Source organism: Rosa rugosa, chromosome 2 (genome assembly GCF_958449725.1).
Source record: "Rosa rugosa chromosome 2, drRosRugo1.1, whole genome shotgun sequence".
NCBI lineage: Eukaryota > Viridiplantae > Streptophyta > Magnoliopsida > Rosales > Rosaceae > Rosa > Rosa rugosa.
Genome location: NC_084821.1, coordinates 46899227 through 46923421, shown reverse-complemented (window position 1 = coordinate 46923421; position 24195 = coordinate 46899227). Strand labels below are relative to the sequence as shown.

Sequence of the window (24195 nt, the reverse complement as noted above, 5' to 3'; positions counted from 1 at the left end):
CTCAAATCCTTAGAAACCCATAAACAATGTTTTATTTTTTCAACGTGCGAGTTTTGTTTTTCTTTTCACATTCTCAACAATAATAAGGTCCGAAACATTGAAAGAAATCAACACATGATTGACATTACCTCCTATCGCAGAACCAACATATCTAAGCCATTAATTGAGCAAAACTACAAGTAAAAACCGACTAATCAGACGAGATCAACAACTAATGAAGCCACGTTATGCGTTAAACACATGTCACCTCCAAATAGACCACCACCCACTGTGATGATCAAACGACCCGTATACAAACAAGGAAATAATTGGAGAATTTCTCCAAATTATCTAACGAATGCACACGGAGGATGACAAGAACCCGGCCTAGTGGCCGTTTTCGTAGGAGGAAAGATGCTGACATAGCTCTAAAAATATCCAAGGACTGCACACATAATGGTTTTTGGTTACAGCTATTTTTGAGGTTGATTGTCCTAGGTGTATATTAATATATTGTAGGACTTGATAACAAAAAAAAGGAGATATTAAGAAGCTATATACAACAGCACAAAAAAAGGAGATATTAAGAAGCAATATACAACAGCAAGTAAACACCGAATGATTAGCAATAAACAATCCCCAGATCTGGTTAAGGTGCATTAGGTGCTACAGTACAAACTAATCAAATCTCTTTTTGCCCTTCCACCTAGTCACCAACCTAGGGCAACGTAGTAATTTCCCTGCACAATTCTCCTTAAGAAACAGTCTCTCAACTTTCCAACTCTCCCTTAAAAAAAGAGAGATAAAGATCACCACCATCATCGTCATCCCCCCCTTGAAAAACACAGACTCTCCAAATGCTCTCTCTCTAACTCACAGCCCACAACCATGTCCTTCTTCACACTACTCCTCTCATGGGCTCTCCTCACCATCCTTCTCTCTCTACCCCTTTCTCTCTCCTCTTCCTCCATCCACGACCTCCTCCGCTCGCAGGGCCTGCCAGCTGGTCTTCTCCCGAAGGAGGTCAAGTCCTACTCACTCTCCGACGACGGCTTCCTCCAAGTCTTCCTCGACGCTCCGTGCCTCACAAAATTCGAGAACCGGGTTTTCTTTGACAGCGTCGTTAGGGCCAACCTCAGCTACGGAAGTCTCATCGGAGTTGAGGGTTTGACTCAGGAAGAGCTCTTTCTGTGGCTGCCGGTGAAGGACATCATCGTTGATGATCCGGGATCAGGTCTCATACTTTTCGACATTGGAGTCGCTCATAAACAGCTTTCTCTGTCGCTCTTTGAAGATCCTCCTTCCTGTAAACCCTCAGGTTATTCTATCATGATATATCAGATCATCATTAGCTTAGTTGTTTAGTTTTCATTTTAGTATTGTTTTTCCCTTTTCTTTCTGGGCGTTTTGTTTTTGTAATATATGTTGCGGTTTGTATGGATGGTCATGTGGGTTTCTGTTATACTTTTGTGTGAGCTCAACAGTTTCTTTGGACTTTAATGTCTGCCATGTCTCTGATCATAACTTCAGAAAACTACTAACGCATTGGCTGGTGTTTCAATAACTGTTCTTAATTTGCTTGGTTTTATTCATAAAAGAAATTACGTATATATTTTTTATTTCCTTCCTACCCATTTTACCTGTTTTTCCCACATGATACATCAAAATTTCCAATAAAAAAAATTAAAAAATACAATACAGGAGAACTTTCCTATATAACAACAAATAAACCAAAAACATAGAGAAGCTCTGGATTGCTTGGCGACTCTTTTATCAAGTACTTGTTTGCACTTTGGCATCCTACAATCTACATTTCTTGGCTAATTTTTTTTGTTTTTTTTTGGTTACAAGAATTATGGAATTCGCTATTGCATATGCATGAATAGTATGTATGAGTACATATTATTCAATTACCACTAAAGATAATCCACTTCATTAGGTTCTATGTGAGTGTTTAAAAATGGTGAAAACCAAATTGTGGGTACATGAAGACATATTGGAAATGAAAATAACATCTGTTTAATTATACAATATTAATTTCTACATGAAGAAAACTAGGTAGCCAAAATTAGTGTGTGAATAGCGACATTTCTACTGTGTTGTGCATCTTCTTTTTGGTCCACAAAGCTTGCATGTAAAATGGGGTGTGGGTTTGGTTCTTGAGCCTAATTCATGTGACTATTGCAGGTGTATTGAAGAATCATGTGAAGATGCTGAAAAAACGGTTTGAAGCTCTGAGATAGGGAGATGCCTACTTGTTACAACTTTGTCCTTTTCTATAATGAAGCAAATTTAGTATAGATTAGTCTTCTAATTAATTAATGGTATAAGTAATATGTAATTAGGTGGAGGCTAGTTTGATGAGATTAATTAGGAGAGTATATTAAGAGGACAAGGAGGAGTATGCAAAGATGTTAACTCCAGGGAAGAATCTGATGCCCTCATCATATTAGCGGTTCTAATCTTCTAACCTTTGTTAATGCCTTTGATTCTCACCTGTTCCCTAATCTGTCTTATGTTTAAGCAAAGCAAGGGATCAAACTTCTTTTTATTATTCTCTACTATTAAATTTTCAAGTATGAATTGGCAAGGCAAGTATTTCAGAGTAGGTTTAGATAGTTCCAAATTTCATTTAAATATTTTGACTTTTCTTTATTAATAATTTCATTTTTAGCTCATAATCAACTTTAGATGGTCTTTCAGTTTAAAGAAATTATCTCTACACCGACTATTATTAGTATTGAAGTAAAGCCACTTCGAATTAAACGCAGAGTCTACATCCTAAATCTATATTTATATATGCGTGCCAGGTTCAAAGTTTTGGAGGGTATCAGGTTAATTAATAAAATATCATTTGCTAATGGTAATTGAGAAGAAATCTTATGGTCTATCGGATGATGATTAAGTTGATCGCAGAGCTCATTCCATCTTGCTGCTCTAGAAATAAAACAAAGGATTGGAATGTCGTAAGTTAAGGGAGAAAAAAGCACATGATTTCAGCTGAAGTCCTCGGGTTCATAAGTTAATGTCGTGGATGGAGGGGACTACTACTCCTCCCTACCAACCTATTTGATCATGATTAGAAGAGAATGTCTATTGTTTGCTAACTGATGATGCATGCTTCTTAATTATAATGTTGGTCATTGGTCATCATCAATATATAGGATTGGCACATGTTATTGAGCTTTGTAATTAGACGGATTAGTGTACTACTAGAGTACTAATAGAATAATATCCAACCTATTTAAAATTATTGAACTTGAAAATACTTAATAAGTCTTTATTATAAAGTAATCTTATAATACTTTTTTGTTTCGTAATGATCTTGATTTGATATTAGCTTGTACACTTTGTAGTCAGATTTTTTTTCATTTCGTTAGATTTATATTTCCAACTTCCTAGTCATTTACAAATAAAGTATTACATGCACGAAGGTTTGTATTGTTTTTCTGGATGCGTGCATGATCATTCGAATGATCTTTAATTAGCCACTAAGTTTGTTGATCTTCATGGTGTTTAAAGGGTTAGTCGTGTTTAGGGTTTATGGTCGATGATCAAGGAAAAAGCTCACGGACCAACTGGATTGTACCTCTTTGTTTTGTTATTTTGTCGTGTTTTAAACTAGACTTTTGTTTTTTTCCGGGTACAATTTTTCACTCTGACTCGTAATTCGTCTTCATATAGTTGAATGATGTTGAACCCGGACGTGAGATGTGGGCTCCAGGTTGTTATAGGGCCCAGACGCACTACCTTCTTGATGGAATGGGACACGCCATTCAACTAGTCGAGCCTTTAGGATATATATATAGGCCTTTTGGTCTTATTATCAACAAATGTCATGATGATCCAACGTTATATTTTTTATTTTATTTTATTTATTTATTTATTTTTATAATGATGTTGATCTAATGTGATGGGTACGATTATTTATGTAATTTTTCAACCACAGTTAATTGTTAGTAGATTCAAGCGATCATTTAAGATTATCAAAAGAAAAATTATAACAGAGCTGCTCTTGCTTAGTTGGGATGGAAGATCTTAACCCAGCCAGATAATTGATGGGTTCAACTAGTCACTAACAAATATCTTAAGCATGGTCATTTTCTTACTGTTCATAAGAAATCTTCTAATTCTTTGGCTTAGAAAGGTATTTTAGATGCTAGCTAGGGATATTCTTACAATGAATGAAATGGATAATTGGTGATGGACATTCTATTTTATTCTGGTCTTTTAATTAGATTATGCCTTTTCCTTTGCTTTCAATCATTCCAGAAGATCAAAGAAGCAATTTAGATTGGACTCTTACAGTTGATCATTTCATACATAATATGACTTAATATAAGGATGCCCTTTTATTCATTCTTCCACATGATATTGTTAATGAAATAATAGCAATTCCGCTACCTATTCATCCTACTCCAGATACTTTTGTTTGGGGTCCTTCAGGCTCGGGTAAGTTTTCTATTAAGAGTGCTTCTTGGCTGCAGATCCAGCAAGTTCCTGAACATTCTAGAACTTCACTCTTAACTAAGTTATGGAAGTTAAATATACCTCCTAAAGTTAAAATCTTCGCTTGGACTTCAATTAGGAATGGTCTTAAACCAAAAAATAGAGTTTCTTGGTACAATCATCATATATCTCTAGTTTGCTCCTTTTATTCATATGAAATAGAATATGAGGATCATTTATTCATGCATTATCCATTTGCCTTAAATGTGTGGTCTAGATCTCTCACTCCAACACCTTTTAACTGGAATAACTCTTTCATCTCTTGGATTGATCATATAGCTAATAACGATCACTCTAGAGTACATCTTCCTTCTATCTTAATACTTGCTTGGTCTATTTGGCACTCTTGAAATAAATTAATTTTCCAAAACTTAAGTTTATCTCCTCACCATTATTTTTGTTAGGCAATTGTGCGTTCGAATTATACTAAGGCAAATTTTAAGAATAGGATTCCAAAACTTTCTAAATATTTTCATATCAAGTGGCAGCATCCTAATACAGATCAAGTTAAATTAAACTTTGATGGTTCTGTTTGTAATTGCTTTGCTACTATTGGCTTTATTATTAGAAATGCAGATGGTAATCCTTTGTTTACTACTAATAAGAAGTTAGGAATCACTAATGCTCTTGTAGCAGAAGCAACTGCCTTAAGGGATGGTTTACATACGGCGTTACTTCATCAACATGCTAATGTTGTGGTCGAAGGTGACTCTAAGATGCTAATTGACAGTATTCAAGGAGGATGCGAGGTGCCATGGAGAATTCAAATTATGATGCAGGATATAAGACAATTGGCTCATCAGTTTAATTTCATTGTGTTTCGGCATATTTACTGGGAGGCCAATTTCATTGCGGATCAACTAGCTTCGCTGGCTCATAGATCTCAAAATAATTTTGTATGTTTTTTCCGTCCGTTTACCCCTTGTTGTGTCCCCAGCGTTCCATTTGGATCAGCTGGGAGTGGGAGTTAGTAGTGCTTTTGTTTTTTAGTTTCTTGTACTTTTTTCTATCATCGAAAAAAAAATTATATATAGAGGTTTTTCAGTAAGAGGAAATTTTTTTTTTCTTTGGCCATTTCAAGGGATTTCTTGTGGGGCACACTTTTCAATCATATAGCAAATTGATCGTTAGATTTTTAGGTTTACATGAGTAAATCATTTATGCAAATTTTTAGCTACATTGAAAATGATTAATGAACCGAACTTGATCAAATTAAAAGACAAACCAAATTAGTCCAACCTGAACGGTTCATGTTCATAATGGTAAATCATAATTATGAACATAAATTGTTTTTTTTTTTTTTTGAATAGAGTGAACATAAATTGTTAGGGTTGAACATATTTGCAGAAGTCATTCTAACAGTCGATTTGAAGAAGTCATTTAATGAGTTGTATAGTTTTTAAATATTTTAGGATTATTTTGGTGCATTTTTTTTTTGGCTAACAACCTCTTATCTCTCAAACTAATCTGCAATAACATGCTCTGCATGTGTACGAAAAATTTTAGTTAAAAAAAAAATGTGGGTAGTTATTACAGAAGAAATAGATTCACTGGTAGTTATTGCAGAGAGAAAATAGCAGGGGAGAAAAGTGAGGGTTGTGGAATTATTTCTTTTTAATTTTCTTAATAAAAATCTATTTTATAATTGTCATATTTATCCTTGTGATTTAATTTATTCTCAAAGTTTTTTAATATTTCAGGGTTAAATCTGTCAAAATATTTAATTTTGGTTAACAAAGCCTCTTCTCTTAATAATAGTATAGATATAGACTAGCATGCAACCACATGCTCTGAATGTGCAAGAAAATTTTCCTATTAGAAATAAAAATAGTAAAAATTATTTTTAAAAAAAAAAACAAAGAAAGAAGTTTTAAATGCATATTCATTACTACATAATACACAATACATGCTTAGTACACTACACAATTAATTTTTGGATTAATTTTTTTTAATCCATGTACTCTGACTCTGTCCTCGTTTTAGTCCCTGATATTCTTATTTAATCTGAAAATTCTCTAACGTCACAATTTCCGTCTGATCTGTACACTACGTCTAATTGCTCCGTTTGTAGGCTGAAGTGGCATTAAAGTCAACGTCAACTTAGCGCCACGTAAGCCTTTCCAATTGCGAAATGTCCATACTATCCATGCCCTCTATTACGGGTATTTAGGCCAAACCCTTCTTCGTCCATTTCTTGAGAAGCATCAGATCGAGCCCTCTCTCCACTTTCCGTGTTGCAACGACAGTGACCCAGATTGAGAAGCATGTTGCAACACAGATAGTGACCACTTTCTCCTTCTTTTATTGAATCTGAGAAGCATCAGATTGAACCCTTCTCCGTCAATTTTTTGAGAAGCACGAACCCATGTTGCAGTGACGGTGACCAGCCCTCTCTCTACTTTCTGGCTACCTCTCGACGTTGGACTTGTATCGTTCGACTCCTCTTGGCAGAGCAAATCGGACTCCCATCTTCCTTGCTCCGAACGAGCAGCGACTGAGGCCAAGCCAAGCCTGAAAGCTTCATGGGTTTCCACCGAGGTTTTCCGATTCCGGCCAAATCGTGGCGGCTCACCGGTGTTAGAAGCTTCCTCTCGTCCTCGCCGACTTATCCACGGTGTTGGTTTGTCCAGATGATAAGACATGAGAGAGAATTGAAGCCGGAAAACTTTGGTGCTTCGGCGAGTTTTCTGGCGACTCCGGTCACCGTTGACGGTAAGTGATGTATGAAACTTCATCAACTCTTTGAGGTCTACATTATTTATATACTTGGTTTTGATTTTAGTAAAGATTTGAGAAATTTGGAGTTTTGGGTGATTTCGGCCACCGTTAAAACCACCGTGTATGGCGTCGGTGCTGATATTCTCGGCTCATTCTGGATTTAGTTCTTGCTCAGGAACATGTATTAATTACTTGTTTATGCTTAAATTCAAGAACTGGAGGAATTAGATAATTGGAAGGTTAAACTGGTTGCTCGGGGAAGATAAGAAATAGCAGTTGTTTTCTTTGATTTCTGGTATTCATACTTGTTAAGTTGGTTAATATGATAATCGGAGCTGTGGAGCTTGAACCAGAAAGCAAAGCTAGAATTTGTGGGTGCTATGTGATTATGCACCGAGAGCTCAAATAATGGAGTTTTGAAACTTGAGAAGCTTGCTAGAGTTTCAATGTATATGTTTGGAAAAGTTGCTGCTGCAAGTGTGGGGTTTGGAGTGACAAATTCAAGCACTTTGGTGTTATTTTTTGGTCAAGAATAGGGGAAAAGGCAGGGGGTATATTGGACAATTTGCATATTACATGGCATGCAAACTGTTGAGTTGGTGTGCCTTTGAGTGCCACATCAGCAACTTAACAGCCCGATTTGACGAAATGTTAACGGTGAGAACCGATCGGATGTAAATTGTGACGTTAGAGAGTTTTTAGATTAAATGAGAATGTCAATGACTGAAACGAGAAAAGAATCAGAGTACAAGGACTAAACAAAATTTAATCCTTAATTTTTCATTATAATATTTTACTAAATACACAATCTAAAATGCCATTAATCTTAGAAATCATTAATTATTCTAGTGTTTTAACTATAAAAGAATAGGGAAATGATGGAAAAGGTCATATTAGAGTATGAAATGATAAAAAGATCACTTAGTTTCCCACTTGATAAAAAGGTCCATTATGAATTATTAGTAACATTAATTTAGTCCTTATTAATAATGAAGTGATGTTAAAAAAGGTCAGTTTTTAATTTTTTTGATTCCGTTTATGCCCTTAAAAACGTTTATACCTTTATACTAAAAAATATCAGAGATCAAATCTCCTATCCATTTTGATCAGAAATCCCAGAGCTTCGATTAGAAATCCAAAAGGTAGAAGACGAAGCTCAAACTTCACCTGGCGTCACGGCCCAAACCCAATCGGTCACCTACATGCCTAGACCCAACGACGGAGCTCCGAGTGCCCAAAACATAATCCCCGGCGACGGAATTGGATCGCTCGTAATGAACGCCGTCGAGCAGGTGATCGAGGTGATACACGCGCCGGTCTATTTTGAGAAGTACCTTGATTCCTCTGGTTCTTTTCTAATCGTGAAATCTCAATTTTGATTTTTATTTTTGTTTTCTGGTTTTGTAGTACCTCGATCTGTTTGGTTTTGATGCAATTTATCAATGGTTAGTTCGTCGTTATCTCAGTAGGTCTACCTGGTACAATTTGATTTTGCTCAATTCTATTTGTGATAGAAGCATCAAAATGATCTCTGTGGAAGCAATTGCATTGCTGGAGTTGTGTATATGCTTTGTATTGATCACGTTTTTAGTTTTTGTAGTATTGATTTTTAATTTCTTACTATTTCTAAGGTTAGGTTGAGGTTGAACTCTTTGATTTTCAATCACTATTTGTATTTGAGCTGAAATTGATGTGGTGCTTCGTTTTTGTGCTTTCTCTATTTGTGGAAACTTGTAGGCTATAGTGGTGCTAAATGTTAAACTACTAAAAGAATGTTTTTGTGGTCTCTCTATTTAGGGGTTGATGTTGCTATTGAACGTCTTGGAACTTTCTTTTTGTTACTGTATGGTGCTAGGTAGTATCTATAATGAGGATGATTAGTTTCTTATAACTAGACAATTGTTTATTGCCTGTTGCTTTTACCAGGCTTTAACTTATGATATGAGTTAGGTTAAACCAAGTCCTATTCCATTTGGTTCAAATCCAAATTTGCCCCATTAGATTTGGGTGGAGGGTGGCTTACCTGTGCCATCCGAACATCCATGAAATGATGAAAGAACGAATCTGTGGAACTCAGAGTAAAATTGAAGTGTTGAAAAGTTAAAGGAATTGCTCGAAGTAACATGCAATGTGTAATGGAATTGTGTTAGAGCTCTGTATGATGTTATTAGGTTTCTGCTATTCATTTTAGATATTTTTGTTAAGAACAGGATTTAATTTGATACTTATGCTACTTCACTAATTTTGCATGAAGGTTCGGGCTTGTCAAGGAGTTATATGGGAACCAGGTTAAAGAAATTCATTGTAGCCTGACCTAGCTACCACTTGATTTTGTTTGCATTGCTGATTTTGGCTAGTTGGTACATTTTCCTTTCTGCATTATACTTTTTTGTTTTGTTTTTTTTCCTGCTTTCGATATAGTATTTCATTAATTTTGATATACTAAACATGTTAGTAGTCGTCTATTAGGATTTTATTCTTTTGGTGCCATATATAAATTGCAGGTCACGTGGATTTTATATATTGAGTCATTTCCTTATGAAGGTTATATTTTGAGATTAGCAATTTGTTATTGTTGCTGATACGCAAATATCCTATGTTGCAGAATCATAAACTAGCCATTTCTATATATATTTCTTTGAGAGACATGGTACTACCTGTTGCTTTTGATATCCTTTGTCACGTGATAATAGATTGTTTTCTAAGTCATCAAAATAAATACACTGATTTTTGAATGTGGTAAGCATGAACAGATTCATCCTCTTGAGCAAAGATATTTATTATCATGCTGAAAAGTGTAATTTTCTCTTTTGCAGCAAGGTAATTGTTAAGCTTAAGTATGCAGATCTTGTTTCCATACTTCCAACCAATGTCAGTGTAGTAGTATGGCCCATTCAAATCTGGAGATTTAGTGTAAATATATCAACCATGAATACACTGGAAGGTCCAACTTGTCTACTCTATGCAGAGGATGCCTTACGAACTATGAGCTTACCTGAAGGTATACTTGTAAATTGTAATGTATAATGTTTTTCCTTGTTTAGTATTGTCAATAACAACTATCTTGATGATATGAACATGTGACCTTTGTATAGTTATAAGCAAAGATATCTAGATGAAAGAGTTTGTTTCACGAGGGCAAAACATTTTTCATGAACTTTTTTACTGTGATATTCAGGTTTATGCTTTATATGCATCTACTTTTTCTAATACAATTCTGATTTTGTGTTTTTGGCTCCTACTCCAGCATATACAGAGATTGTCTTGAATTTGCCATATAAGCTCTTCCGAAAATGCACAAAGAGTCCGCTTAATATCACACTTGTGAACGCAGCTGAATTTGTACAAAACCATAGCAAAAATTGGTTTCGGGAAAAGGATAGCTCTCTAATCTAGTTATAGGCTAAAATCAGTAAAAAAAAAATTTATCTCATTATTGTATATATTTGTATCAGGAGCGGTGTATCTAATTTGTCCATCACTATAATCCAGACTAGTTTATACTTGAATAAATTGATAGCAACTTGCATTCATTTACTTCACTGCCGTAAATTGAGAAACCTTCTATAAAGATCAATTACACTATTAAACAATGACATGGATATAACAGTGGCAAAAGTGACTTTGCCAGGACTTGGTAAGTGACATGCATGTGATTGACAATGACTTGGTCAGTGACTTCAGTTACATGATCAGTGACATAACCAGTGACTTGAGGTTAACAGTGACTTGCTTAGTGACCTCACTAATTAAGGACTTGGGCTGGCAAATGACTTCATTGGCCTGTGACATGGCCAGTGACTTGGTTAGTGACGTGTGCAATAGTCTTACATACATTGTAAGTTACATGGTCAGTTACATGATCAGTTACATGGTCAGTTACATGCATTGTAAGTGACATGGTCAGTTACATAATCTGTGACATGATCAGTTACATGGTCAGTTACATACATTGTAAGTGACATGGTCAGTTACATAATCTGTGACATGATCAATTACATGGTCAGTTACATACATTGTAAGTTACATGCTCAGTTACATACATTGTAAGTGACATGGTTAGTTACATAATCTGTGACATGAGGTTAACACACGTTGCTAGTTCATCATTAGTGACTTTGATAGTTACATGATCAGTGACATGAAGTTAACAGTTACCTGGCCAGTGACTTGAGGTTAGCAATGAAGATTATCAGTTACTTACTGACTTTGACAGTTACATAGTCAGTGACATGTTCATGATTGTAACATGGCCAAAGACTTTACAGTAATCACTTGAGGTTAACAGTTACTTGGTCAGTGACTTGGCTAGTTACTTGAGGTTAATAGTTACCTGGTCAGTGACTTGGCTAGTTACTTGAGGTTAACAGTTACCTGGTCAATGATTTGGCTAGTTACCAGCAAAGTCATTGTCAATCCCTGGCCAAGTCACTAGCAAAGTCACTAAACATAACAGTGACACCATAAAAAGATACAAAAAGCTAATTGATTTAGTAAGCTGGAGTTTACAATTGGCCAGTGACTTGCATCCTAACCCTAAACCGATTGCTAAAACTCTAAATTTACAGAAATCTAACTCTGCCTATGTTTCGCAAATGTCTTGATTATATGAGCTCTATATTGCAAATTATACTTCTTGTTGATTGTCTTCTGAATCCCCTCCTCTTTCGAAAGTTTCTTCATGTAGTACATCACAAAAATTCCACAATCCAATCTGTTGGCCATGAAAAAATTATAGTCAATGAATTTGAACAATATAACAATAAATTGACATTCTAAAGTGTTGTATACTTATAAGATTTCTTCTTGTGAAAATGAGAAAATCATCAGTAACTTTGACAATTACATAGTCAGTGACACAGTTACCATCTCCATAAACTGTGATCCCAAAACTATATCAGAATCAAATTAAGCAAAAACAACATAAGCATAACAATAAAAAGCTAAAAACTTCACATAGACATACCCAGGAGCAGCAGCTTTTGTCTACACATAGACCAATCCACTACAAATAACAAAATCAAATCAACAACAAAGATATTGACTAAGATATTGAGAGAATTAGCTTGAGTTGTGCTTCATAAATTACAGAGGCAAAGGGCCAAACAGATAACCATTGAAGAAGAACAAGTAACAAGGCCTCGATCTCCATATGCAGGCCAATATACCACACACATAATTTTCCTTTGTCTACCTGTAACTCCAAACAAACTCGTATAAATCCATTAAACTGAGCAATTCATCAGCAAGTTTGTCATCTCATACTAAACTGCTGGTCGATTATCAAGTTATCAACAATATCAATAAGAAATGATGATTAAAGCTATAGCCTACATCTTTTTTGGTGGAAAAATCAGGGATGCAGTTAGAGAGATACATGTGGCTTTGATGAAGAAGAAGACGAATCTCCGCAGTAGCGGCCAACGCGAAAAAAAAAAAGCTCCTCATGCAATTGATTCCTCAAACTCCATCAAATTCACGCTAGATCTCGAAAAGCTCAAAAACGAAACTGGACCTAAGGAACTCCCGAAGCAACTCCCGGAAATACGCCCCGCCGCTACCAAATCTCTCCAAATCCACAAAGCCGATTCAAAGCTCCCGCTCCGGCGAAGAACGCAGAAACAACATCGTAGGGGATCGGACGTACTGGACGCCATGGGAGAGAGAGAGAGAGAGAGAGAGAGAGAGAGAGAGAGAGAGAGAGAGAGAGAGAGAGAGAGAGAGAGAGAGAGAGAGAGAGAGAGAGAGAGAGAGAGAGATATTTTGGTAAGGGTCGAGTCCGAATGGATTCAGATGGGCTTGGGTAACGGCAAGGGAAGAGAGAGAGAGAGAGCTGCCAGTGGCAGCTTTTGTAATTAAACTTAACTTTAGTGGCAGGTTGTTAATATGTGACCTTAATTATCATGGGGACATTTGTGGTGACTGGATTATCATAAGGTACTTTAAAATGACCTCTTTTATCATTGTCCCAAAAAGAATTTTCTCAAAAAAAAAAAAAAAACTATAAAGGAAATGTTAAAAAAAAAAATTATTAAGACTAATACTTAGTATCTATTAGACATTAGTATTTTTTTTTTTTTTTTGAAAGGCAAAACACTTTCTTAATGCAGACCAATTAAAACATCATTTTAGAAATTCAAATCTAAATGTGCACAAACTATAATGACCTATATATAAGAAGATGATCACTTTGCCTAATATGTTATCAGTCACTCTCCATCAAAGAGCTCATTTTATAATGTAAAAATGGACTAATCAAAGATAATTAAGACCACAAAATGAGCATTGAACTAAGAAATTGTCTATTATATTTATAAAATGAAGTTTCTATTCATACCTCCAAAATTGGTATTTAGATCTCCCCACTTAATAGACCTCCAACTTACTTTTACAAATAACCAATATGCTATCTACACCTCCTTAATTTTCCCATAATACCCATCATCCAATAATATCAATAAAAACTTTTTTTTAGAGTGTTCCATTCATATACCTCCAAAATCGGTAATTAGACCTCCATCAGTTTTTGAACATTTCACAATATTATTTTACTCTTGATACAACTAAGCTTAAAAAAAAAAAAAAAAAAAAATTTCAATTGATAACTCTCTCTCCCCCCCTCCTCTTATTGTTGTAATTTGCTCGATGGGAACAATATGCTTCAATGGATGAGTATGATTTTAAGAGAAAGTGGTCTGTTGGTGTTTTGGTTAGAGAATATTGCATATCCGAAATTGACTTGAGGAACTGCAAAGTAAGGAACTGGTCTGTTGATTTCTCCGCTGCTTGGTAAGGATGAAGACCATAACAAAAACAAAAGGGAAAAAATGGCATGAGGATGACCATTTGTTGATTTCATACCTCTAAAAGGGAAAAGACTTTATTTAATTTTTTTTCTTTCTCTTTTGTGTCTTTATTAGTAATTTGATATGAGTTGACAAAGTCAACTATCACTTGAAAAAAGAAAGAGGTCCAAATGACAATTTTGGAGGTATGAATAGAAGCTTCCTTTATAAAATTCATTTCTATCTTAATGAGAAACAACATAAAAACACATACCTCAATTGAAAGTTGTTGATTGATGTCTTGAGAATTCATGTCAATGATTGAAATTGGGGTGATGAAGTGTGGAGAAGGAAAGATGTTTTGCAGTGTTTAAGTTTTTTTTTTTTTTTTTTTTGGGTACTATTCAAATTTATTGGTTTCAACGTAAACATGATTATAGAAAATTATCTCCATACATGACCTAGCCGCTCTGCTAGGGTTTACTCGTTGGCCTCTCATCTTTGACAAAATTCTCAAATCTATGGCCATTGCCACAAACTCCCCCTTCTCCCGCGTGTCATGCTTTGTTTTGGGCGCTGCCGATCGTTTGTCTTTGCTTTTCTTCTTCCTAGTGCTCGCAGTTTTCGAATTTGGTGGAGGACTGTTAGATCCAGGTTTGGCTCTGACTTTTAATCTAAATGGGTTGGGTGATGAAGGTATTGGGGATAACACAATCGATCCATAGAAGTGGAGGAAGTGTCTGCCCTCTAGTATTTGCATCGCTGGCGGCGTAACAACCTGGTTGTCAAGCCTAGAGCATTGTCGAGGGCTAGTCGCAGCTAGAGTTGATGGTGGCGATCTGGTGTTGGTGAAGGGCGGTCATCTGGCTCCATCAGGGAGTGGTCTGAGTTGGCTTGGTCATGGTGGCTTGTTGGTGGACCTGCACCGCTGCTCTGCGGCAGAGACGCGAGTCGGAGGTGGTGTTGTTGCAGGTGTCACCCACTGGGCTGCATTAGGCTGGAACTATAACCCTATCTTTTGGGCTTCTTGCTTTGGACTCATTGGGCTAGGGCTTCTTTGGGAGTGGGCTACCAGTATGCTGTGGGGCTACTGGAATGGGGTGTCTTGGGCCCAAAAGACACTTTTCTTTGGGTTTTCAGATGATGGAGTTGAGGGTGGATTTTCATCCTCTTCTCATAGTACTATTTAATTTTTTTCTTCAGGTCGCAAAGACCTTTGACTCTGTTGTCTCTTTAGTCCTTCGAAGTCCTTGGTTTTTGTTATAATAAATAAAAGGTGGGTGTACTTGGGATATACTAGTTTTTATTCTATTTTTAGAATAGGGTTTTATGGTACTCTGTAAACGACGTTTTATGACGATCCCGCAGGGATGATTCAAATTTTTTCTTCTTCTAGTAGATAAATGTTTGTTTTGATCATTTAATCTACTTATGAAATCTAAATTTAAAATGTAAATATATGTATTAAGTTAGAGGGGAGTATATAATTTCTCAAAAAAAAAAAAAAAAAAAAAGATAGAAAGTTATCTGTAGATAATGGGTAGAGATAGTTATCTACAGATAAGGTTTTTTATTATTTTTTTTTTCTGTTAGTTTGTTAATTACATTTATATCCCTCATTTATTAAACATTAATTTACTATAATCCATGGTATGAAGATATTTGAGTAGAGATAATATCATAATAGCTTTTTTTCACTCATGTGCGCATGATCTAATGAATCATTTAGTTTTTTTAAAACATAAAAATAACAACAACAGAGTGAGACAACAAGAGTAAAATTAGGAAAGATAAACTCACTATAATGATTTTCTTGGATAACCCTAAAAGTTGATTAGATCACAAACTCATAATAAGAAATGAAATAGTAATCAACATTGTACGGGGGTTTCAATGCACTGTGCTGCAATGCACAGTTGGAGCATTTCACATGCGCCGAAGGGGTTTATCTTGGGCCTAGGAAGCCTTTGGGTTCCCCTTGACAAAGTCAAAAAAAAAAAAAAAAACATTGTACGGGGAAGAGCTGCAAGTGTTAAAAAAAAATTAAAAATTAAAAAATTAAAAACAAAAAACAAAAACAAATTTATCCACCACGTGGCAGCACGAAGAGAATCACCTTTGGTGCACCACGGCCCCGCGTTAAAAGCAAATCCAATTCCCTCGCCGATGACGCCTCTTCTTCTCTTTTCCAGGCCACAATAAATACCACCACCCCTTCCCTTCTCTTCCCAAAAACACCAGAGTCTCCTCTACTCTAGGGTTTTCGATTTTCCGATGGGAGGCGGCGTGATGAGGACGGCGGCGAAGGTGGCCGGGATCGGCAGCGTCATGCACGGCGGGCTGCGCGGCTCGCCGGCGGCTCCGTCGTCCGGCAAGTCGGTGCGGACGGCCTCGGTCCCCGTCGCGGCGGGGATATCGGCGCAGAGCGGTAAGGGGGGTGATAGGTCGGCGATCGAGAAGCCGTTGCTGGAGGCGACGACGGCGGAGGACTGGCAAATGGTCGGCGAGGGGGAGTTGGTGATGTCGGCCGGCGAGCCGATGCCGAGGGTTGTGTTCGGCGCCGCTCCGAGCTTCCAGGAGGCCAAAGAGGCCACCGACGAGTTGAAAGATGCTCTGGATAAGTATATATTGCTCCTCCCATTAAGAAAAGAACTTTACTTTCTTCTTTTTTTGTTCTTTAGAATTGCGCACGGGAATCTGCATTTTCTTTTTTGTGCTAATTTTGATGGTGTGTTTTGTTTGCTTAATTTGAAATAGAAACTTTGAATAGCATCATTTCCTTGATCAGAATCAGCACCGTTTGTTGGTATATTATTTTTGTGAGTTTTGATCTGGATATAATCACATCCTAGTTTGTTGAATAGTTGGATGATGAAAAAATTGAAGATCAGATAGGGTTTGTATATGGTTTATATTTTTTAAGCTGATTCTATTAATCGTTAACTTTCAGGGCATACCTATCTTCACCCAAAATTACTGAGCTTGGGGAACTGACTGCTGCTGATAAGGTGTCGGGGCTGTCTCAGCTTTCAAACCCTGAGGCAGAGTCCCTTCTTATTACTAGGACTTCAGTGCCACAACATGCTTACCAGGCATTTGAACTGCTGAGTCGAAGTACTGAGGCTCAGGTAATGACTGAAACTCCACCTCCCAATCTGAAGTGTATCTCAGATTCTCAGTGTTTCAGCTCTAGCTACAAAAATAATGTGACTGACTGACTAGAGAATTTATTAGGGGAATTATTAATTGCTTGGTTTTATTCCCAGAATGTTGTTGCTTCGATTGCAAGTGACCCAAATATCTGGAATGCTATGATGGAAAATTCTGCGGTCAAACAATTCATGGAGTCTCAACAAAACATAAATTATGCTCGGTATGAATCTGAAGCTTCAGATTCGGAGGTTTTCAATCCGGTATCATCTAAGGAGATCGTAGAGGAACATGATTCAAGCCAATCTTTTGACCTGGAACGTCTGTTCAATGGTTTTGTGGATAAAGTCAAGCTTACTGTCAATACCATTGTTAGCAATTTGTCGACATACATTCAAAGCATTTTTGGACCCCCTGCAGATGACAATGGGCCTACCAGAACTGCAATAACATCTGGGTTCATGGGACTGGCAGTTATGGTTGTAATGGTGGTTTTGCTGAAGCGTGCCTAGAGCATTATCGGTCTGCCTAAATTATCAGAAACTGCAAATCCAAAATGGGTTCTCGCTGCATGAATGTTTAATAAATAGATTAAATTTTCCTTCTTGTTATCCTTTAGCAATACTTCTAGAGATGATTTTGCTAATGGTTGTGTATGACATGTCTGTACAGTTTATTGCTCAGACATAATTTGGGCAATCATAATTCGATAATTACATAGATGCTGCTTTGCTTTCTTTTGTGTTTCAACTTTCAACAGAACCTGTCCTTACATCCTCACTGATTGCAAACGCATTTGGCACACCCAAAAATTTGAAGTTGCCAAATTTAGATGTTGAATTTAATCATTTACATGATTTTGGTTTGTTTTTGGTCGTAGTTGATATGCTGGTAGGAATGTCAACTTCATTTTCTATACAACCGGGGGAGAATTTCCTTGCTGGTGGATGCCAAAGGAAGAAATTTCCCGAGAGTTCCCATTTGCTATTTTTCAACACAATATAATAGAACAGTAGATTTCTTAGTAATTTCAAAAGGCTTCAGTGCTTCACACTTAGAAAATGTATGACATGTAAATACATTTTCTTAGTTTCTATGAAGAACGTCAGTGTTCAAATACCCATAACTCGGAACTATTTTTATTCATTGTTGAATCAATCACTCAACAACCAGGCTGATATAATTCCAGTTACCAACGTACCATAACTGTAACTTCCTCGACAGTTAGTGAGTAAATTACAAATCTCTTTTTCTTTGGTCTTTGGAGATGGGTACACAGCCTCATCCAATACTGGAGAGAAACCACTGGACATGAGCTCAGTGTAGTCGAATACATAACTAGGATTGGAGCAAAATCTACAAAATTTCTTGGAGCAAGTAGTAGAACAGCCTAGCAGTCAGCTCTTCCCTCTCCCATTTGGCCAAGCAGGGTTTCTTGTGCTGCAAAGGCATTGTTCTTCTGTGCTATGAAAATGGAACTTTGAAACATGATCGGTGTACGATATACTAATGTTCAATGTTCAATATGTCCTCTTTTGATATATGCATCTTCCCTTTATCTCTTCTACTATTTGTTTGAGTTCGATCAGGTTGGCCCCGCTGAAAATAACACAGGTTCATTGTTACATGCATATAAGAATGGTGACAGCAACAAAAATTAGAATTATATTGGTTGTTTTGCACCAATGTGCACTTACCTTCCTCAAGACAAATGACAAGTACAAATAGGCTACTTCCCATTCATCTTGTGATAGTGTACCTGGATATCACAAAGCAAGAACAAAAAATGTATCAATACCGAAACTGATCTCAGATATCATGATAGTGATAGATGTTAAGGGCCAAAACTTTAAAGAACATACTCTGATCTTGGTTACCGTCACCTAATGCACCAAGCCTCCGCATTAACTCGACGTACTCTGGTCTTTTCATATACTCGTGCACAAATTCATGAGAGTTCTTCACAAAAATTAACTCCATATCGTACTGCAAGAGGTCAATACATTTTTAAGACTAAGAGAGCACAACACCTAAAGTATCAACAACATCAAATTTGAACTATAACTGACTTAAAAAGTTAAAATTAAAAGTTTAAAAGCATGTCAAAATAGCTGAATGCACTTCAATCTTCATTTAAGTGTTGAGCAGCATAACGGTCATTTTCCTATGAGAAACATCGAAACCATTTCAAAAGAAGTTATACCTCTTCTACCAATGATTTGAATACATGAAAGGGGACGATCCATTCAGGGCAATCAACAGCATCCTGCAAAGCAAAGAAGTCAAACATAATGATCTAGAATAACATTTTAGGTACAACCAATATTAGCAAAAGAGAATGTAAAGAAACAAGTTAGATACCTCCAGATGAAACTTGTACTTGATACCAAAGGGGCTTGAAGACTTAAATTTCTGAGCCACACATTATACTTCCGTCAAATTAGAAGGAAAACAAAATTTTAATCTATCATGTCTCAGCTTGGAGAAGAACTAAATATTGGAAATCAAAGAGCGTATAATTGCAACATTAGTTTAGATACCTTTTCAGAAAATTCTTCATCAAATCGTATCCAGTACACACTATTTCCAAAGAATAAGCCTTCAGCTGAACAATCAAAAACAAAATAGCATCACCAATCAATAATGACCAAAAGGGGAAAATGTACAAATTATTTTGTATGATACTCAAAAATGTTATGCACAAATACTAGGGAGAAAATACTCTCATGAGCTTCATCAGGTGATCATACATACTATTTTTCCTGTAAGACATAACTAAACAGAAGTATACAGAACATAACAGGAAAAGAAAATAGTCGGATACAATATCTTAGGATTTGTTAGAACAATCATTCAGTCACAACCAGGTCTTTCCTTGTGCCTCCCTGCCCTCCCTCTTGTCCTTTCAACTAAATGTCTGGACACATGCATTTCTTTCTAAAGAACCGTACAGTGGGAAGAAGCAGAGAACATTGCTCATTGCAAAGTGGTCTAAAGCGATGCTAGTTATTTATTCATTTTATACTCAGAAATCCCCTAAAACCACTTCACAGACCCAGGCTAGAAAATGGGAACAACCCCTCCATCATGTGGTTGGCATAAAACTGAGTACTCAGCAAGGAAGGATCCTCACTGAGGGGCTACCATTTAGTGGAGTCCAACATTGACAGAATTGTTAAGGTTGATTAAGGCCTTGATCTTTCTAGACAGAATCAGGGAAGTTGTGTATAACTCCACTGGTTTCATTCACAAGTACTATAACATCTCCCAAAAGGGGATTATCATGCCGACAAAGATCCCATACTCTACAACTTCCATTTAAGGCTCCTTTCACCCATATCCTAATGAACTCCTCTTTCCACTGAAGCCAAAAACAATCAAACTTCTTATCAGCTTATGTGAGGATTTACTCGACAAAGAGCATGATTTCTTTTTCTATGGATTCAACATTTCTTTCTTTAGCATCACTCTAAAACAGAAGCTCTAAGGTGTAAAATAACCTTCTCTCAGCTTTTTGATAATCACATTAGCGTCTGGCATTGTTCCAATGAAAGTTCCGCCTGGGCGAAGTAAGGCTGAAACATTAGCCAAGGCTCTCCGTGCTCGTGCTTCAGTGGACCAGGAATAATGCAAGGCAAACTGCAAGATAAAATATGATTTGGCTTATGATGGTTTGGTTTCAAAGGCTATCCTCACTTCCTATTTTAATTAGTTACAATATAAATGTATCCTATAGTTGCATGAAGGATTACCTGGCAACTACAAATATCAAAGGGTGCATCATCGGCTAGGGCTTTATCCAGTCGAACCTGAAAACATGAACACGACATTAATAATTATAGGGCAAAGAACTACTCTTAGGATTCATGTCCACACACGTTGCTTAATAGCTGATGGTTGACTAAGTGAAGCACAGGCAAGCTGACTAGGTAAAAATTAATGGTTTAGCTAGCAGCCATTACCTCATAGCAGTCTCCACAGATAAGGCGTGCAGGAAATGTAAACTTTTTACGGCGTTGATGATGATCAGCATCACCATTGTAACGGGTACGACAATCTTCTATCTGAAAACAGTTTAAGAGATGATAATAAGATCGTTAATGACAAACATTTAAAAATAAAAGACTTTAAAAAATAAAATAAAAAGGCTTCAGCATGTCTTGATGAGGACTTTTGCGCCGAGGTGTCATTACTTTATTGGTTTGTCCTCAGGAAATCAAAATGCCATACTTGGAAACAAGAAATTGGGAAGGGTGGTACTGAGAAGAATTAAAATCATTTACTGCTACAAAGAGGTTTGCGATGAATCGCCACATTATGAGTTGTCCAGAAGTTTTTTTTTTTTCCTTCTTCTTTAAAATAAAAGACAAACATGAAAACAAGTGAATAACAAACAAGCAAACAGAATTAGCAAAGTTCAGAAAATATACCCTCCATGGGGGGAAGATCAAATTCTAATATTAAACAATAAGGATCTGTTAACACCTCTCTGAACTTCTCAACTCAGGACTCCAGAAATCATTTGAATATCATCCTAATGACTAGGATTTTCTGCAAGTTATAGTTCTCCCAACCCCATTCCTTATTTCACAAGAAAAAGACTTTCAAACCGCACCAAACCAGAAACTAATAAGCACTTTACAACATTGACCAAGGACACAAACTAGAGAACTGAATACAAGACACTCATAATAGCTATAACTTATGCCAACTAGAAATCTACAAGCATTAATACAAATATACACCTTCTGAGAAAAAGGCCAGCAATGCCGTGACAAAACAATGAAAAATGATTCTAGAATCAAATTCTGGACTCCAACAAAAAGACAAACTATGATGAAGAGCACAGACGTGCAATGAAAAATAATTCCATTACTGTAAACATTATCTATAAAAAAAAAATGTCAACCAAAGAGTTAATTATAATTTATAATAAGATTTCAGCACTTACAGAGCCTTCAGCAATATCAATGCCAACATAGTACCCAATTTTGGCCTTGTCCCATTTGATGAGATCACCTCCCTACCAAAATAAGATATTAGAAATTATTTAGTGAAACAAAAGGGGAGGGGGAGATAAATGGACAACCAATTAATACCTTTCCGCATGCAAGATCAAGAACAGCATCTCCTCGGCGAGCATAGAGCTGAATTAGTACACTCTTAATCTGTTCGATAAGAGAAGGAACCATATCAACAACAAAAGTATAGAGTGCGATCATACCATTCAAGTACACAGAGGATTAAAAGACCAACCCAGTTGTTTAGCTTTTTTAAATGGATGATCGGACTAGCTTCTCGTTCTTCCAGAGTTTGATTTGTCCTTGCACTATAATGATCGGCCACTTTACGTGCAAATATCTTTGTGCTTTCATCCTCCAAGAAATTTGAATCCTCTGAGAGCACAATGTATGACACTAATTAAGACAAAATCCTAACAAAATGCTTGCATTCACCATATTGCATGCGTTGTAGGAAATACAAATGAAGCTTTCAAATTCAGATTCTTCATCATTTGTCTATTAACATATCCTTTTTCTTTTGCTTTGTTCTAGTAAATAAGACACTGTAGTTGATTCAGAAAAGGGGTAACAATAAAGAATACCAATTGGACAATTAAGCAAGCAACAATGCAAGGTACCAAACTAAGAACCCAGCTCGAATTTATCAGCATAATAATGCTACACCTATAAAATACTAATCGAAAACATGAACAGAAAAACACTTGAAAGCTTTCATCTTTCTCCATTTCCCTCACTTTCCCAGCAACCCAATAAAGAGCAGACTACAAAACTACAAGACCCAGATCCAAAACCCCTCAAACTAACCAAAAAGATCAAAACTTTACCACATGAAACTACAAATCCCAGCCAAAGAGCAAAATGGTATGTAAATATTACCTTCTGGGTTGGCTTTGAACCTCGATTGAGGAGGCCCAACAGAGGTGGAGGACGATTCTGAGTAGCCTCGTTTCATGGCCAAGGATCAAAATGGCACTCTTACACAATTTGGGTTCTGCAGGAGAGAATCGAGTGCGGCTCAAAATCTCAGAGCTTTGCTATCGAAAAGCAAAGAAACAAAAATGGTATTATATTGATTGTGGTTTTATTGAGAGAGAGACAAAGGCTTAAAGGGGCTTTGGGTTTGAGTAGTGCATCGATTTTGTGCTTGCTGGAATGTGTGGACCTAATTGATGGGTGTATTTTGTTTATTGCGGTCCGCTGCCAAAGTAAACAAACAAAAAAAAAAAAAATGGAAATCTAATAACAACGGGCGTTAATGCCAAGTAAAAAACAAAAAAAATGGCATCTCAACTGTTTCTTTGATCAAAAGACAGAGACAACAGTACCAACCTATTCAGTTCAGATATTCCAGCCAGAATCTTTGTCTTCCGCCTCCGTGGCAAACTCCCGGGTAGGACCTTAATCACCACGCTCTTTAGTTTGCAGCCTTTCACCGATGTGATTTGGCTTGCTGCAATATTCTCTGTTCATTCTGTAATCTTGGTCCAGCCGTTCACCTTAATCAAAATTGCTTATGATATCTATGTAATCTTCGGCTGTCCCAATGAGTATTGCACTTCATGGGCTACACTTTTCGATTTATAACCCACCTGTTAGAAGTGCAAATTTATAGGTCTCTCTTTATAAGACATGTTTGGGTATATTTCTAATTAGATAAGAACATTCCTAAATTGGATCCGTGGCGCAATGGTAGCGCGTCTGACTCCAGATCAGAAGGTTGCGTGTTCGATTCACGTCGGGTTCAATGATGTTTTTGGTATTCTTCTGTGTGTTTGGTTCTGCATCATTAACTTATGTTTTTTCTTTTTCCTTTTTATCTTTTTACTTAAATGATTTTTAATTAGTTTGAATACAGAGATGAGAAGGATTGAACTTTCTTGAGCTCCATTTATTTGTTTTTTTCCCTTTGTTAACTTTTCATTTGAAATAATCCATGCATTTTACATGTGCTAAAGTGTTTGGTTCTGCATCACTCTATGATTTTTTTTCCCTTTTTTCTTTACTGGAATGATTTTTAGTTTGATAGTGGG

At 36.5% G+C, this 24195-nt stretch overlaps 4 protein-coding genes and 1 non-coding gene across 8 annotated transcripts; 4 read left to right on the top strand and 1 right to left on the bottom strand.

The window, feature by feature from the left end:
* The first annotated feature begins 759 nt into the window (after positions 1-759).
* LOC133734737 (uncharacterized) lies at positions 760-2555 on the top strand. 2 transcript variants are annotated; one of them, XM_062162356.1, is made up of 2 exons: positions 760-1285; positions 2167-2555. In XM_062162356.1, exons 1-2 carry the CDS (start codon positions 868-870, stop codon positions 2220-2222), a joined length of 474 nt encoding a protein of 157 aa, XP_062018340.1. In that variant the 5' UTR covers positions 760-867; the 3' UTR covers positions 2223-2555. The 2 variants fall into 2 exon arrangements, with proteins under 2 accessions (XP_062018340.1, XP_062018339.1); XM_062162355.1 differs by having other exon boundaries at positions 762-1297.
* A 5765-nt stretch (positions 2556-8320) lies between these two features.
* Positions 8321-10602, top strand: LOC133730870 (uncharacterized). Its single transcript, XM_062158380.1, has 4 exons — positions 8321-8507; positions 8614-8651; positions 10023-10207; positions 10454-10602. The coding sequence occupies exons 1-4, from the start codon at positions 8409-8411 to the stop codon at positions 10600-10602; spliced, it is 471 nt and encodes a 156-aa protein (XP_062014364.1). The 5' UTR covers positions 8321-8408.
* A 5547-nt stretch (positions 10603-16149) lies between these two features.
* Positions 16150-17878, top strand: LOC133734735 (uncharacterized). The gene is made up of 3 exons (XM_062162353.1): positions 16150-16612; positions 16942-17119; positions 17258-17878. The coding sequence occupies exons 1-3, from the start codon at positions 16266-16268 to the stop codon at positions 17651-17653; spliced, it is 921 nt and encodes a 306-aa protein (XP_062018337.1). The 5' UTR covers positions 16150-16265; the 3' UTR covers positions 17654-17878.
* Positions 17879-18252: 374 nt separating this feature from the next.
* Positions 18253-23764, bottom strand: LOC133734734 (mRNA cap guanine-N7 methyltransferase 1-like). 3 transcript variants are annotated; one of them, XM_062162350.1, is made up of 14 exons: positions 23495-23764; positions 23042-23156; positions 22398-22537; positions 22241-22309; positions 22093-22164; positions 21104-21205; positions 20894-20950; positions 20642-20780; positions 19682-19746; positions 19503-19553; positions 19345-19407; positions 19004-19127; positions 18839-18900; positions 18253-18740 (listed from the first exon to the last, which is right to left on the bottom strand). In XM_062162350.1, the coding sequence occupies exons 2-14, from the start codon at positions 23115-23117 to the stop codon at positions 18648-18650; spliced, it is 1113 nt and encodes a 370-aa protein (XP_062018334.1). In that variant the 5' UTR covers positions 23118-23156; positions 23495-23764; the 3' UTR covers positions 18253-18647. The 3 variants fall into 3 exon arrangements, with proteins under 3 accessions (XP_062018334.1, XP_062018333.1, XP_062018335.1); XM_062162349.1 differs by having other exon boundaries at positions 23042-23362; positions 23495-23763; XM_062162351.1 differs by having other exon boundaries at positions 23042-23199; positions 23495-23763.
* Positions 23765-23837: 73 nt separating this feature from the next.
* On the top strand, positions 23838-23909 carry TRNAW-CCA (transfer RNA tryptophan (anticodon CCA)). Its single transcript has one exon. It is a non-coding gene; the product is annotated as a tRNA-Trp (tRNA).
* The last annotated feature ends 286 nt before the right edge of the window (positions 23910-24195 follow it).